The 17,228-nt window shown below is 40.3% G+C and overlaps 1 protein-coding gene across 4 annotated transcripts in view; it reads right to left on the reverse strand.

Moving 5' to 3' along the window:
* Positions 1-17,228, reverse strand: part of LOC103744879 (24-hydroxycholesterol 7-alpha-hydroxylase) — a 119,379-nt gene that overhangs the window by 35,377 nt on the left and 66,774 nt on the right. For 2 of the 4 annotated variants that reach the window (XR_003851664.1, XR_003851663.1), the window contains exons 9-11: positions 8,299-8,394; positions 7,369-7,457; positions 1,174-1,265 (exon numbers count right to left, since the gene is read on the reverse strand). Coding sequence is in view for 2 of the 4 variants with exons in the window: in XM_029570220.1 (XP_029426080.1) it covers positions 1,193-1,265; positions 7,369-7,457; positions 8,299-8,394 (258 nt within the window). In the remaining 2 variants the exon portion in view is untranslated. Of the gene's footprint in view, positions 1-930; positions 1,266-7,368; positions 7,458-8,298; positions 8,395-17,228 lie in introns of those variants that run through there. The other 2 variants (XM_029570220.1, XM_008846719.3) reach the window with 2 other exon arrangements.

The following is a 17,228-nucleotide window of genomic DNA, read 5'->3' on the forward strand; positions in this document are numbered from 1 at the left end:
TGCCTCCTTAGCCACATCTTAGAGAAAATGACTATTTTTGAAATCTCAATAGGAACACTTGATAGTGAACTTCCTTGCTTAAAACACCTGCCAACACCTATATTAACTATTATGGGAAGAGAAGGAGGGAGTGGGGTTTGAATGTGTTGATCTATTCAATGAGCAGTAACTCATCTTAGCAGAGCTGGACAGAATCAGAACCCCAAAAGAACATGGATGCCCAAATGAAAACGGGGACTACCAAAGAAAGCAGAGAAGGTCCTGGGAAGAGAGCAACTGGAGGACAATGTCATGATCTACTGCACTGTTTTCTGAGGGATGAACTAGTCCTGTTTTCTGAGGGATGAACTCCTCCTTCTGGTTGAGTTTTTGGCTTTGTTTTGTTTAGAGACAGGGTCACATGTAGCTCAGGCTGGCCTTGAACTGCTGATCTTCTCTCTACCTCTGAAGTGCTGAGATTACAGACATGCACTGCCACATCAGCTCTGAACAGCAGAGATGCCTAAGTTCCTAAGAGTAATATCTTAGTGGGACAAGGTGAGATGTCCATGGGACAGGGTCTTGAGGGAGGCTACCCAAACAGAATGTCTCCCTTCTCTCCACAGATAAATATCCTGTCCTAGAATTTGTGCCCAAGCACCACAAAGGGCTTGGAGTTCTATTTTGTAAATGACAGGAAACGGGGCTCTTTTCTAAAAGTTTTGCCCAGAAAAGAAAAGAATGTGTTTTGTTTTAGAAACATTTTCAGCTAAGTACTAGAAACCACACTACAGCTTCCTCTGCTGTTAGCAGACCTAAATCTTAGCCTCATAATGAAGTGTCGGGACGAAGTGGCCAGGAAAATAATAATGACTGCAACTGTGCCAGTGGTTTCTGAGCTCCTCTGATGGAGTCACTGATCCTTTGCAAGGCACTAAGACAAGAGAAACACGGCTAAAAGTTAATAAGAGATTCCAGCAGCCTGAGAGTCTTGGAACTAAGGACAGTCACCCTTCATCTGACCTCATTCCTAATCCCTTTTTATAGAACCCAAAGGACATGTACACAATTTGTGAAAATGTTAGAAAGCATTTATGAATATTAGAGAAATGTTTAAGACGTTATACAAGTAAATGCTTCTGTTTAATTGTATTTAACAAGTGGAATTGAAAGGTTTGTTTATGTAACACATACCTCACAACGATATGCAATTTCATTCATTGGTCATTAATTCCATGGGAATTTCAATAATCTCACTCCTCGGAAGCAATGTGCTATTTCTAAACCTTGAAGAAGAGAAGTTACTCGTGACCCTTCTCAAATGCAAGGTTAAGCAAAGACAATTTACTGGATAAGATATAACCATTAAAATATTATCTATATAATAAATATATAGAAACAAATGTGTTCAGAGGTTCACAGATTCTTAATAAATATATGACTTGATATTAACATATAGGTACATTATATTCCTGTGGGTAATTCATGTTGTTGCTTGCCTGCCTTCCTCCCTCCCTCCTTCCTTCCTTTCCTGTCTCTATCTCCCTTTCTTCCTTCCTTCCTCTTTTCCTTTGTCTTTCTTTCTCACTCTATCTCTTCCCTTCCTAACTCTCTTCTTCCTCTCTCTCTCTTTCTCTCTCTCTTTCTTCTTTTACAGTTCAGTAACACTGTACCCCAGGAAGACATAATTTCTTGCAATGATTATTCCCATGTAGTCTAAAAGCTTTTTCTAATTCCTCTTCCTCCACACTGTTATGGCAGTTATTTTGTGTCTAAGTCCCCTGGCACTGTCCATGTACCATCTTACTTTAAGATTCCCATTTATTTATTTATTTATTCATTTATTTATTTAGGAGTGTGTGTGTGTACACGTGTGTGTGTGTGTACACGTATGCATGTGTATATAAGTAAGTCAGAGGACAACCTGTGGGAGCCAGTTCTATTCTTTCACCTTTACATGAATTCCAGGGACTGAAACTCAGATCATCAGGCTTACACAGAAAACACCTTTACCTGCTGAGTCATCTCAACAGCCCAGGGCTAGCTTTAAATGTTGCTATATCTCATTTCCCCAACCACAATACGCTATTCAGGAATATTTTTGTCTTTGAATCTCTACAGTTTTCAACAGTGATCTGAGTTAGAATATAAGCCCCTTCGAAGGAGCTTCGTGGGGTTTCCTTTCAAAGGTAACTCCCAGAACTCCGCACTGACACAGGACGTACATTCCATAAATAGTTACTGCATACAAGAATAATCATATCAATACTAGTTGCTCAAGAGATGTTTGTTAGGTTCAATAATAGTTTACTAATCTAACATTAGCTATACCCATGTTTCTAACAGTTGTATGATGTTCACTAGAAATTCAAGACAAATCTATAACTTTGTAGCTTAACATTGCCCTGGGATACATGAAGTATCCCCTCCCCTGTCCCACCACCAAACACACACACCTGAAAGTAGAATCAAACCCCCTGCTTAATCTTTCTAGCCCCAGGGTTACTGTTTCACATGGGAATTTAACACACATCAATTTGCACAATGGGACAGCCAAGGGGGCATCTTCTTGTAAGGATGAGAGTCAGCTTGTTGGTTTTGATCTACATCCTGTGTGGGGGGCAATAAAGTAAGCATACCCCTTCATGCTGAGATCCCTCAGCTCCCAGACAGTCCCACTCAAGGAAGTTTTCAATTCATAATTCCATTTTATTCCTCCAGTTAAATATCATAGCTCAAGATAAGCCTGTTTATTATCTGACTCTCCATTTTCATCCTATTATTTCTGATGACATCTGACAGCTCACACACTGCCTCTTCTGCTTGTTTTTCTGTAGAAGCCTGGCCTTCACTGGCAACATTTCCCTTCTTCCCTTCCTATGATGCCACAGGCACGTGCCTAACAAGGGGTGCTTTCTGCAAAGCCCGTTTAAACTCTCACTATGTCTAAGAGGATCTCTAGGTCTTCCATTGTGACTGTTAGTTTTTGGCAGCAGTACCAAATACTTACTTAGCTAAACTGGCAACACCTTCTTTGTTCACTTAACCAGAAGGACTCTCCCTACCTCAGCGGCATAAACTTCAAGAAGTAACAGCTGCAAGATTCTAAGAGCGTGTGTTTATGATGAACTTTGTCAGCTATATTACAAGCAACTTTCTTTGACTCAATGAGTTTTTGGTGCATGAGAAAACTAGTTGGCCCACGCTACACCAATTAGGAATGGGTGTTAGTTGCTAGTGTTTATACCAAGAATTTCTGGGATTAAATTTCTAGTGGAAAGATCTCTCTTAGAATACACTGCCAAATGAAGTCATGTTCTTGCCTGAACAACTATTTTATCATCCTTTAAAAACAAAATATATCATGAGTTGGCTTTTTAAAATAGGAGACAAGGGGCCCAGGTAAGTGCACTGGCTGCTCTCACAGAGGACCCAGGTTCAGTTCCCAGCACCCACATGGCAGTCAACAACTGACAATAACTAGTTCCAGGGAATCTGATACCCTTTTCTGGTCTCTACGGGCATCATACACATGTGGTGCTCCTACATACATGTAGGCAAAACACTCATACTCATAAAATAAAAACAGGAAATTTAAAAATAGGATACAGAAAAGATGAAGGGTATTTTGAAAGAGAAACAACTGACTTTAATGAGGTTTTTTAAAAAAAATAGGTCAGATATATCCAACATTTGTATTCAAACTGTAGATTTGGGTTATATGACATAACTTTGCCACGCCTTAGAGTCAGAGTTTCCAAAGGAATATTTACTATCTTGTCCCCAAACTCTCTCTCCCCTGTTCCTATTTTGTCTGTATCCAACATCTCTGCCAGCCACTTGGATTTGAAGTCCACAGCCAGTCTTTCTCAACTGCTCTCTTGCATGGAACACTAAGGAAAGCATGGAACTGAGATCATGTCCCACCCTGACTTACTCTGCCCCGAACCATCTAATACTTCAGTAGGACCTTGAAAGATGCACACAAAGTTCCAAAGCGAGTATTAAGGGGCCTCCCCGATCGGGCCAATGGATCTTTCAGTTTCACCTCCACCACTACCTGTAATCTGGATCAAACATCAATAACACCATAAGCTCCCAAACTATAGGTTTCTCTGTTCTGGTGGCCCTTTATTCATTTTTTTTCCCTTAACAGTGAAGTTCTTTGATCCCTTCAAAGGATACTTTCTCCATGAAATCATCTAAGATTCCCTGATCAGATAGATACTCCTTCTGTCTTGAATCTCCACAGTCTGGTGCTCAGCATATCTGTCCTTCATTTCTTGAGGTTATTTATGAATTCTGTGTTCTTGTCAAGACAAAGTGGTCATAGCTGAGAATATGTCTCACTCTTGTCCAAATTCCCTGTGGTACCCAGGACACTGCCTGGCATTTAGGAAGGGCTCAGAACAGTCTGAAAACACAGTTTCTGTACAAATAATATACTATTGATTGATTGATTGATTGATTGAGTTGCAATTTCATGATCCTTTTGATTGCATTCATTATCCCCTTTTTCAAAAAAAAAAAAGATTGGACCCAGGTCCTCTACAAGAGCAGTCAGTGCTCTTCCCAGTACCCACATGATGGTTAACAACCATCTGTAGCTCCAGATCCAGGGAATCTGATGCCCTCTTCTGACCTCCATGGGCATTACATAACATGGGTGCACTTACACACATGCAGGCAATACACTCATACACATAAAGTAAAAATAATAAAATATTTTCTAAAAGATTGGTTTTTATTATCTTTATGTATATATTTGTATGTGTGTGAATACCACACATGAGTGGGTACCCTTGGAGACCAGAAAAAGGTGCTGGACCCATTGGAGTTGGAGTTATAAGTGGTTCTAAGCAACCCTGACTATGTGGGTGATGGGAACTGAACTCAGGTCCTCTGGAAGAGCAGCAAGCATTACCTTCATACCCAAGTATCTACCAGTCTTAAAAGCAGCCAGGGAGGGTGGTGGAAACTCTTCTTGGAAACAGGGCTCATCAAGCAATCCTCCTCCACTGGCCCACATGACATGCTTCACTGCAAACCACTGTTGTCTGTAGCTTCCATGACTTTTAGCTCAAAGTCAAAGAAGATAGTCATAATAAACTCTTTTATTGAAATTAAGAATTTATACAAAGGGACACAAAGGAAGCAGTATCTACAGTTTGCAGAAGACCTATATCCAGGACTCTGATACCTAACCAGGTGACAGAAATAATATGCTTCTTATTGGCCTAAGACCGACTCCTCTGGGGCTGGAGAGATTGCTTAGCATTTAAAAGCATGCACTGCTCTTACAGAAGACCGAGCTAAGTTCCCAGAACCCACATTGTCTGGTCCACAACCACCTGTAAATCCAGCTCCATAGAATTCAATGCTATTTTCTGGACCCTGTTTTCTCCTGCATGTGTGCATGCGCGCGTGCACACACACACAGTTTTAAAGAATTGTCTTTCTAGAGTGGACATAATGGGAGTCAGGATTGATGTGATGGGTTTTGTTGCTGCTGCTGTAGTGTTTTAAACTTTTCTCCATAGTATCTAGCCTTCGGTTATAATGTTTAGCTCTTGGAGGTTTGGGGTGGATATGTGAGCAGCTCTGAACACTAACCCCTCAACTGGAACTATTTTTAAAATGATATTTCTTACAGAATATAAAGGAATTAGATGTGATCTTCTGAAGGAATGAATTTAGGAACACAGTGGCATCAACAGACCCATGCTCTTCTCTTACCTGTGCTCTGTCATCCACAGACTTCAACCTATCCTAAAGACTGCTGCTCTTAACACTTGCTGACTTTTGGTTCACATGGGGGTGGAAGGATGAGATGAAGGGGACATCTTTACTAATTAAATAAAAGTCAAGAGACTTTTGGGTGCTGATTTGTCATTTTAGGTCATACACCTGGAGCCCAGTACAAACAGCTGTCTCCAGGGAAAAATTGGGTACCCATTTGCACAGGCTCAGGTTCCTGAAATCATTTCTTAAAAGGGAGGTTAGAATTTCCATGGTTGGCTAAGACTAAGTTAAAACCATTTGGGAAGAGATGTAAATTATTAAAAGCATTGTGATGCTCTAAAACACACATACAGAAGGAATAGAATGGATGCTTACAGAGTAGTAATTGTAAACACAAAGTGAGACAACTATTCAAATAATGAAGACAGCTGACTTTTTAAATTAAGAAACTACAATTTGTTAAATATGAATTCTAAAAAGAATTTATACTGATTTCACTGAATGAGATTTAGTTAGAAATAGGCACCAACATTTTCCCAACTGGATCAATGAAGATATTGAGCTTATTTGATGTTAACTGTAAATCCCACGAAGTCAGAGATCATGCAGATCTTCCTCAGCAACCTATCCCTGATACTTAGCAGAGGGCCTGGCCCAGGGAGATGCTCAGTTTTTTTCTGCTTCGATAACTTACATTAAGTGATGAACACTTGTGCATGAGAATCAGACATTACACAGAAGAGAAATCCTAGACTAAATTATCCATATGCAATGAACCATAAAGGTATCAAGGGGGAAGGCTTTGCCCTATAAAGAAGGACCATCTATAAACTGCTCCACTCCAAGTCATCGATGGTCTATAATCCCAGGAAACATCTATGACAACATTGTAGTTGAGTAAATATCATTTTTGTCTTCAAAAAGGTATCACTCCGGGCTTCAGAGATGGCTCAGTTGGTAAAGTGCTTACCTTGCAAGCAACTGAGTTCGATCCCCTAAAACTGATTAAAAACAAACAAACAATAAAAAAATTAAAAAGCAGTAGGCATTGTGTCACGCACTTTTAGTCCTTCTGCTGGTAGGGTGGAGAGAAGAAGATCCTTGGGACTCACTAGCCAGCCAGCACATCTACTTGGCCATTTCAAAGCCAGTGAAAGACTCTGTCTCAAAGAAAAGGCGGGCGGCGCTTAAAAGCAATTTCTGAAGTTATCCTCTGGCTTCCACATACACACATGGGCACATGCACCTGCAGACAGACAGACAGACAGACAGACAGACACACACACACACACACACACACACACACACACATGCACACATGCACTCATGCACGCATGCATGCACACATGCACATACACCCACACCACTTCAAACTGCCCTTCAGTGAAAGCTGAGTGTTTGAACTAGGGAAGCTCTGCTTTTCTCTGGCATCAGCAAGAACATAATCTCTTCTCATGAGGTCTCCTGTCAGAAGCCACAACAGACATTCCCAGAAAGACATCCCACAATGCCACTGATCAGCCAAACTAAATGTGCCATTCTAGATTTCCCTGTAGCTTGGCAGTACAGGCTTGTGAAGGCACCTCATTTCCCTCTTGAGTCTTTCTGCAGACTCTCTGGATGACGTGGTCCAGCTGTCACACTGACCTCCCAGGACACTGGAACTTCCCGCCTCCAAATGCCATGAAGCAATCCAAGAAAGCATGCTTCTCTAAATTTGCCTTTTCCCAGCGTTCCTGTGGGAAGAAAACATTTTTTGTTCCTTATTCAGTCTTATATAAATAAGCTTAACTTTTAACTTTAAGCTAAAAATGACTTGTACAGCTAATCCTTGCATATAAAGCTGAAGAATTGTTGGTAATCTTTTTCCAGCCTATTATTAATATCAGACACAACTGTGTTTTTGGAACATGAACTTATAAATAAAAAACGCTTAAGCAGAATTCTATTAAGTGGCGAATGTAAATGATGACATCAATCAACTACAGAATTGACTTAAAAAGAGGAAGACTATTTATAACAAGGTCTCAGGCTTTATCATAAAATTGCTCTTAGTAATAAATTTAGTAGCAAGACACTGACAGTCCCACTTTCTGGTGTAAGCTTGGGATGTGGAATGAATACATCTGGATGGAAGTTCTGGTAGTTTTACTTAGAGGCAAAGAATGAACCAGATGAAGTCTTAAGATTCTGTTCAGCCCTGTGATTTCCCAAGCATACAAAATAACAGATCACTGTTTTAATTTGCTGTATTTTTATTTTGTGGGCTCCTTGGAAACCAGTTGCAGAAGCAATTGGCAGAGGAATATGAAGAAAGTCCTCCACCAGAATCAGGGCTATTTCCATTAACATGCCTTCCTGCTTTTACATAAATTTCATTTTAGAGGTTACTCAGATCACACTCCTCTCTGTGCGGTCTGCAAATGATGCAACATCTGCATTGCAAATGTGATTTGCAATTTATAGCAGAAAAATACAGCTGCCTAATGATATGATCTTAGTTAACTTAGGAATTCATATTCTTGGAAAAAATAGAATTTAAAAAGAATACTATACATTGAAAAAGAGATAACTTACAGGTTTGAACAACTCAGGTTCAGAAAAATACTTTGGATTTCTATGTAGCCAAAATGGAGACAGCATCAACAGGTCGCCAGAAGGAACCGTGTAATTCTAAGAGAAATCAGTTTCAAATCATTTATTTTGAGATATGCTTTGGAGGAACTTTGGGACATTTAAAATAAAGCTATGATTACATTGTACCAAAGACAAAATTGAGAGTGAGAAAGACATCCTGGACTAGGCCATTTCCATGTGTATGTAGTATGCACACATGTGCATACATTTGTGTGTGAGGACATGATCACCCATGCAGGTACATGTGAAGGCAGAAGTCAAGCTCGGGTGTCATTCTCTACTGATAAACACTTTATTATTTTCTTCTTTTTTCTGCCACATTCTCTTTATTATTCTTTCTCTCCTAAGTGCACATTTGTTCTTTTTCTTTTTTTCTTTTTTTTAAACACCTTATTTTTTAGTTTTTAAAAGTACATTCATTTATTTATTTTGTGTTTGGTGTGTGTACAGATGCCATACCTCACATGTGGAGGTCAGAGGACAACTTGCAGGAGCCAGTTCTCTCCCTTCACCATGTAAGAACAGGGAACAGAATTCAGAGATTCAGCCTTGGCAGCAAGCACCTTTACCCACTGAACCATCCTGGGAGCCTATTTTTAATTAATTATTTATTAATTTGAAACAGGGTCTCTCACTGTTGTTGGCCTGTGAACCCCTGGGATCTGCTGGTGTTTGGCCTCCAGCATTGTGTATATAGGTGTGTGTCCTCACACTCTTACCCCTTTTCCCTCCCATGCTGAGCCAACAAGGACCAGACCCAGGGCTTTGCACTTGCTAGGCCGGTGCTCTACCACGGAGCTATATCTCAAACCTCCACACTCTTATTTGTATGCAAGTGCTGGGGATCTGAATTTGGTCCTCAAGCCCTTTAATAAACTGAGTCATCTCTCTAGCCCCCCAAAAGGTTATTCTATTGTGCAGTCAGGCAGTGAATAATTTCTAGTTCTGCTTATTAGTCACATGTACATATATACATGGCTATATAGATGGAAATATTAGATAGACGTCAATGTATTAGACGTGAGGGTAAGTTCATTCTAATCTAGCATCTGATATCTGATGATGAGGTTTACAAGGTTCTCAATGGAAATCATAGCATTTGTATAGGTTATGAGGCAGAAAAGTCTAACTCTGAGACAAGGACAGTGGTCACAGCATCACTGAACATGGGGACAGTGGTTTGATTAACAGGGCAGGAGGAGTAGATTAATTTCTTAAGTACAATAGTAGCTGTTAGGGAAGAAAGGAATTCAAAGACAATGGGTTGGGAGGACTTGGGACAAAGCAAGTGTTGTGCATTCATTTAGTTGGGCTTGTGCCTGGGATCCAGGGGTCATGGGGCTAAAGATGAGCCTGTACTTCTTCACACAGCAGAACTGACTCTATCCTTCCCTATTCATGTTTTAGTAGATTTTCATGATCTATAAACTTTAGACCAAGACCAACAAACTGTCTCATAGATTACCCCCTCTATGGCCGTATTCAGGAGTCACAGATGTCCCAGTTTTTGTGATCATCACATGACTATAATGAAATGAGGTAGCTTAGAGGGCAATTCTTACTGTCAATCATCACAAGTCATGTCTATTTAACACCATACAATTTGTATGTGTTCTTGGGGCATTTGTAATGCACTTATTCTAAGTGCCTATGCCTCAGCATTTTTACTTTATAATTCAAAGTTGGTCCTATGGCAGCAGAAAGTAGAGTGTGAGGTCATCAGTTTTTAATCTGGGTGAACCCCCATTGGTTCCAGTGGGATTTGAACATTGCTTAAGGTTTGGCAATGACAGTTCCAGGAAAGCTGGACAGAGTCAGATTCAAAACTGGGCAAAGTGACACCTTAACTGGTATCCTCCAACCATTTTTTAAAAAGGAAGAGATTTGTGAGTCCCTAATTCAATGTTTTTCTTGTCCTGGGTCTGAGGCTGGAGAGGTCAGGACTGACTCTTAAATCAGTCAGAGACTCCACTATGTATACGTGGGGTTAATGCTGGGTATAGTCCTGGGACAGATCTCCAGGCTGGATGACTGCTGCCTCTCCTTCCCCATCCTATGGTCCTCCGTAGCTGCTGGTGATCTGTAACTGCAGCCCATGCATCAGAGTAGCCCAGGAAAGGGGGTTTCAAGTGGGTCCTTGGGAACAAAATTACAAGAAGAAATTCCAGCTGGTTGGATCAAAAATACCCTGAGCTGGCAAACAGATGTTGTCATGCCCAGTCTAAACAGTCTTATCTTTGTTTACATAGAAGATGAAGAAGAAGATTGAGAAGGAGACCAGACTTTGGTAGGGCCAGAATTAAGCAAGAGCAGTCACCACCTCTGAGTCTCAATGACTGGGTTACTCAGACAAACACAGGTGAGCCTACCCAGCCCACCTCCCTAGATGCAGTGAGACCAGTTGAACACCATCTGCTGATCAAGAGATGAGGCTTCTGTGAAGAGAGAAGACAGGATGCCCTGCTATGCCTGAAAGATGCTAAGGGGGAATAAGGAATGAGACTCTTGGAGAGAAAAGTGTTGCCCTGCAGGGGTAGAGCATCTACAGGAAGAAGTCAAAGGCACACAACATTTTCTCTTAGCTCTTGATCAGAAGTTTTGCTGGTATTCACTTTCATATACGAGTATTTATTATTTATTTATTTATTTATTTATTTATTTATTTATTTATTTATTTATTTTTGAGACAGGGTCTCACTATGTAGCTCTAGCTGGCCTGGAATTCACAGAAGATCTGCCTGTCTGCCTCCAAAGTGCTGGGATTAAAAGTGTACACCACCATATCAGGCTGCATAACATAAGTATTTTAAAATTTAAGGTTATAAACCCTTTGTGTCATAAAAAAAACCTACCTTTATGAGCCAGGCATGGTGGTGCATGCCTGTAGTCAAAGCACTTGGGAGGCAGAGGCAGGTGGATCTCTCTGAGTTCAAGGCCAGCCTGGTCTACCTAGTGAGTTCCAGGACAGCTGGGGCTACAGGGAGACCCTGCTTCCAAAGGACAAAAAAAATTATCAAACTAAATAAGAAAACAGAACTTTAGGAATCTCCAAAATCTTGCCAAGAAATGAGCCTGTTCAAAAAACATATCCTTAGCTGGGTGTGGTGGCACACACCTTTAGTCCCAGCACTGGGGAGGTAGAGGCAGGCAGATCTCTGAGTTCAAGGCCAGCCTGGTCTACATAGTGAGTTCAGGTAAGCTGGGACTACAGGGAGACCCCGTCTCAAAAAGACAAAAAAAAAAAACCAAAACAAACAACAAAAAAAAACATATCCTTATATTTACAGACAAAGTTTCTTTTTGCAACAGATGGAGACTATTGTAGAGTTCCACACTGGTCAAAAGCAGAAAATACGTGTCTGTGAGGTGCCCATCCCTAAGTGACACATCTACAATGTAAACTTTACAGCTAAACCTCAGGGAACATAGCAGAACAGGGGGTGGAAAGAACATTAATGCATCTCTCAACTCTCATCAGCAAAGCTTCTTCATGCAACAGATAGTGATTAACCCAGAAAGCCATAACTGGCCAAAGTACAGAGAATAAGAAGAAACTGCTGAGTGATTACTCCCAAATAGGACAACTATGTCAAACTTCAACCTCCCAAGGCTCAGGAATCATTGAGGAAGAGAGGGCAGAAAGACTTTAAGAGCTAGGGGTAGTGGGTAACCACAAGGAAACAGTTTGCCAAACAGCTGGGAAGTTACGCATATGAACTCACAGCAATGGTAACAGCATGCACAAGACCCACACAAGCTCAACTCAGAAAAATCCCAGCATAGAAGTGAGGAAGTGGGTAAGCAATTAGCTGAGGAACTACTGGCAACCAATAACTCCTGGGAGAGGAAGGGTCAGTTTTCTTTAAAGGTGTGAGACTATATCAGTTTACCAGGCTCCAGTGGATAGATGCACACCAAAGACATTTGGGGACACAAACTTGATTTAATAGGCCTTAATATTTATGATAGAGTACATGAAATATGTTGGAGAGGTCTGCAAGAGGGGAGTAGACAGGGAGGGGGTCTAAATGTGATAAAAATATGTTGTATGAGCCGGGCTTGGTGGTGCACGCCTTTAATCCCAGCACTTGGGAGGCAGAGGCAGGCAGATCTCTGTGAGTTCAAGACCAAAAAAAATGTTGTATGAAATTCTCACAAATTCAATTAAAATATTATTATTGAACAAATTATTAATATAAAGTATAGTTTTAAACTGGCTAAATGCAAAAAGCTCAGTCTGAAAATGTATATCAGTAAGAAACTATTACTTGTAGAGTCTTTGTACAGTACCAAAGATTAGCCACAGATAGGTAAAATGGCTATAAAATGCCTCTTTCTTTCCTAGCTACATAGCTGTGAATGGTTGGATTTTCTCCATTTTTACTCATGAAAACAACCTGTCATAATAGGTTGATTGAAGATATATAGGAAAATCTAAAAGTTTTCTGTTAGTAAGACATTCAACAGACTTGCAAAAAGTTGAAATGAGCTATTTTGTTTTATATTTTAGAAGATAAAAGTTATGCACTAGAGAAATCAACCTTGAACTGCCAGGTAGCTTATACAGTCCCAGAAGTGTTATTCAGGCTGCTGCAGGAGAAACAACATCAGTGGTCTCACCCAGCACTGGACCCTGCATGCTACAATACTGACTTCTGGACAAGCTGTGCTCACTGGTGCAGTAGTGGTTCAACCAGTACAGGGGTAACAACCACTTTCTGATTGGATATGAGGCCTACTCCTCATGAGAGATATCATGCCTGGTATGTAAACCTGATCAAAAGCCCAGGACTGGAGAGATCACAGAGCCCGGGGAAACCCACTGTTGTTTTGCTGTCAAACTGCATTCTAAATACTTATGTTTAGACTTATAGATTGGTGCTATCACTTTTAGCCAGACAAGCTGATTTTTGCAGTGGGTAATGGTTAATGCAGAGTCATAACTGGTCAAAATATTGAGTATAAATAGTTCTGAGTTCTTATCTGTGGATAGATCATCTTTATCAACCTCCTACAATTCAAGGCTCAGGGAACATTCCAGGAGAGGAGGTAGAAAGAATGTAAGAGTCAGCAGGAGAGGAGAGCTGAGATAGGCTGACTTTTGGGCATGACATGTCTGTTACATGCATCAACTCACAGCAGTGGTGGTGACCTACACAAGACCTGTGCAAAATCCCAGCATGGATGGGAGTGGAGCCTCTGAGTCCCACCTTACTGAAGGCGCTCTTGGCAGTTGATGGTTGCTGTGGGGAGTCACTCTCCTTTGGGGTTGTGGTCATTGGTAGGTTGTACACACCCATGTGTTTATATGCAACACTAATTGGACTCAAGGGGTTATTAATAACAAAACATAAATACTGGTCATGAAGTATGAGGGATATTGGGTGATGACTCTAGGGGCCACTGGAGCAAAGTTAGTAGTGGATGAATATGATTAATATATATGTATAAATGTGTGGAACTTTCAAAGAATCAAAAATATTATTAAAAATTTTGTTTTCTGCCCATGCTATTAATGGGTACTAAATTCTCTTGTTCTTTCTAAACAAATTACTACTTTAGCCATGTCTCCATTTTAATTTAAAATACTGCAAATATTGATAAATTGAAATCAACTACACAAAAGTTCATAGGTATCATCAATAATTCTGGAGGATCCTGAGACTACAAAGTTTTAGAACTTCTTTTTAGAACTTCTACAGGGAATGTTTAAAAATGACCTACTTTTGGGTCAGATGACTCAGCAGGTAAAGGCACTTGCCACCAAACCTGAAGATCTGGTTGGATTCCTGGGACCCATATGGTTGAAGTTGAGAACAGACTCCCACAGGTCATCCTCTGACCCCCACACATGCACCCACACATATACACACAGACACAAAATCAATCAATCACCCATTTTCAAACATTCCAAATAATACATTAATCCCTTTCCTCTGTGTTGATTTATAGAGATCTGTTTATCCTGTATTAAATTCATAGGTACAAGGGAGTTTGTTTCTTTATCTGCCTGGTTCAGTTTGTTAGGATTGAGGTCTTGCTACATTGTACAGGCTAGTCATAAGCCTCTAGACTCTAGCAGACATCCTGCCTCAGCATCTCAAGTTGTTGAGACCAAAGCCATGTACTACCATGTCCTTCTGGTCTAGTCTGTTTTTCTGATCTGAGCATCTAAGTTGATCCCACCTTCATATCATTTTAACTATTGTAGTTTTATAACATGCCTAATACTTTGAGAAGATAACTATCATTCCTGAATGACTTATCTTTTTCAATACTTCCCTTTTTTCTTTTCTGGATTTTAAAAAAATATTCTTTATTTATTATTTTTATTTTATGTTTATGAGTGTATGGCCTGAATGTAAGTAGGTGTACTTGTGTTGTGCAGTGCCTGCAGAGGTCAGAAGAGGGTGTTGGATCCCTTGAAATTGGAGTTATAGACAGTTGTCATCTGCCATGTGGGTGCTGGGTATTGAACCTGGGTCCTCTACAAGAACAATCAGTGCTCTTAACCATTGGGCCATCTCTCCAGCCCCCTTTTCTGGACATTTTTAAAGATGAACTTTATGCCCGAAAATAATGAAACCATGAGAGAAAATAATGGTAGAAAATTACAAGTTTGGGAAAGGTGATGTAACTTGAGAAAGAAGGAATATAGTAAACCAAAGAAAACAGTGTCTGTCCATTTTAATTTATTCCAAAGAATACAGACAGGAATAAGTATGGCTGTAAAAATAATGAGACCATATCCAAATGACCTCAGGAAAGGGTAGTGGTAGATGATGCTAGCCTTCACAGAAAGGAGCTTTGACCAACTGTTCAATGGCAGAGAAAATGTAAGTATGTCACTCATCGATGTGAGTGACTGTGGAATGTTCTTGCATAATAAGTCTGAATGGTGACAACATTTTAATAAACCTCAGTTCAACAAACAGACTACCTGCTTCCAGAAAGGTATCTTCTCAAAAGGACAAAATTATATCAATTTATACTAAAGAAATCAGAAATTATAATAGTGAAAAAGTGGAAGTCATAAGCATTCAATGATAAGGAACTGGTTAAAAATTTAAAAACTACGCCCGTATATTAGATATTTTGCAACAGTTCAAAATGGTAGAGATGTAGTGAACCAGAAACTGCTCATAATCTATTATTAAGTAAGTAAAAATGTGCCAAGAAAATATTAATATAGTACAGTTTCAAATGCTTTTTTAATGCACACAGAAAAATCTATAATTATAATACCAAATGCTTATAGTGATTAACTCCAATTTATGGGATTTTAAGCAACATTCAGTTTATCCTTTTAGCTTGTGCTTATGGTCTTTTTCATCCAATGATCATATTTTAACTAAGAAAAAGCTGCTTCAATTATTATTTTTGAAAGTTTTAACTTTCAGAAACTTCGCAGTGATAAATTTGGGCCCCCTCAGAGGAAAGACTGTGTTTATTGTACTTATAATATCAACAGCAAGTGTAGAGGATACCACATTGCTTTGTGTGGTCTGCGTATGTATGATGTGTGTGTGTGTGTGCGTGTGTGTGTGTGTGTGTGTGTGTGTAGCATGTGCTGTATGTGTGGTACATGCATGTAAGCATACAGGTGTATTTATGTGGAGGCCAGAGCAGACATCTGGTGTCACCTTCTATCACACTCTGCCTTATTGTTTTGATACAGAGTCTTTCTCTAAACAGGAAGCTCAGGGTTTGGCTAAGATAGCCCTTGGGATCCACCTGTCTCTGTCCCACAGTGCTGGGGTCATGGGTACATGCAGCCATGCCTGCCTTTTCAGTGGATGCAGAGACTCAAACTCAGGTCCTCATGTTTATACAGCAAGCGCTCTTATACACTGAACCATGCCCTAGTTCCAAAACACTGCATCTTTTACAAATATTAAAAATATATTGTGAAGCCAAATGAAAGGAAATGCTGGAACCTTCTTGAAAGAAGGCAGTATGAGAATGTTTCTAGGTTTGCTCCACCACTGACACAATCATAATCAGATAGTGGGGCTTAGAAGAGGCCTGGATTAAGCCTTACAGTCTGGGTGTGGAAAAGTGGGGGTAAGATGTTGCTAAGTTTTAAAATAATTTCTCTCTTTATTTTGTTGTTTTGAGAAAGGGTCTCCTCGTAGCCCCAGCTTGGCCTGGAACTCACTATGTAGACCAGGCTGGCCTTGAACTCACAGGGATCTGCCTGCTTTTGCCTCACAAGTACTGGGAGTAAAGGCGAATGCCACTATACCCAGCTTAAAATAATTTTTTGAACTACAGTGTTAATTGAGAAGCTAGAGTTATTGGTTCGCTATAAAACAGTCCAGCCTTGTAAGAAGATTATAAGCGTTGAATTGTGTGTTCGTATCCTTTGACTAAAAACCTGTTAAACACAATTCAAGGGCAATAATTACAAGAAAATACATTATGCACAAAGATGCATAATTGGCACATTAAAAGAACCACAAAGAAAAACAGCATAAATTCCCAAGTCAGGAAATAACTACCACTACAGTGGTAGTGAAAATAAAGAGGAAACTCTCTAGATCCTAGAGAATAGTTTCTGGATTTCATTTATGTTAAATTTATTTTTTCATAAAAATGTCAATAAGCCCAAGCCACATTCACCCTTCCATTTCCCCTGCTGTTCGCTACACCTAGTGTGGGACCTGCGCCACTCCTAGTCTTGGGGCCCCAGACACCTGGGGAACCAATACTGCTTCCTGATCCTTCTCACCCAGACCAACTTAGTGCCTTTCTTGGGCCCCAGGAGCACTGCTTCTAGACCTGGCCCCGCCCTCACCTCCCTCTACTTCCCTGGTCCTGCAACACCCGCCAGCCTCTTTCTGGGGCTGACAGCCTCTTTCTGGGGCTCC

The sequence above is a fragment of the Nannospalax galili genome, unplaced genomic scaffold (genome assembly GCF_000622305.1).
Source record: "Nannospalax galili isolate Female #2095 unplaced genomic scaffold, S.galili_v1.0 scaffold803, whole genome shotgun sequence".
NCBI lineage: Eukaryota > Metazoa > Chordata > Mammalia > Rodentia > Spalacidae > Nannospalax > Nannospalax galili.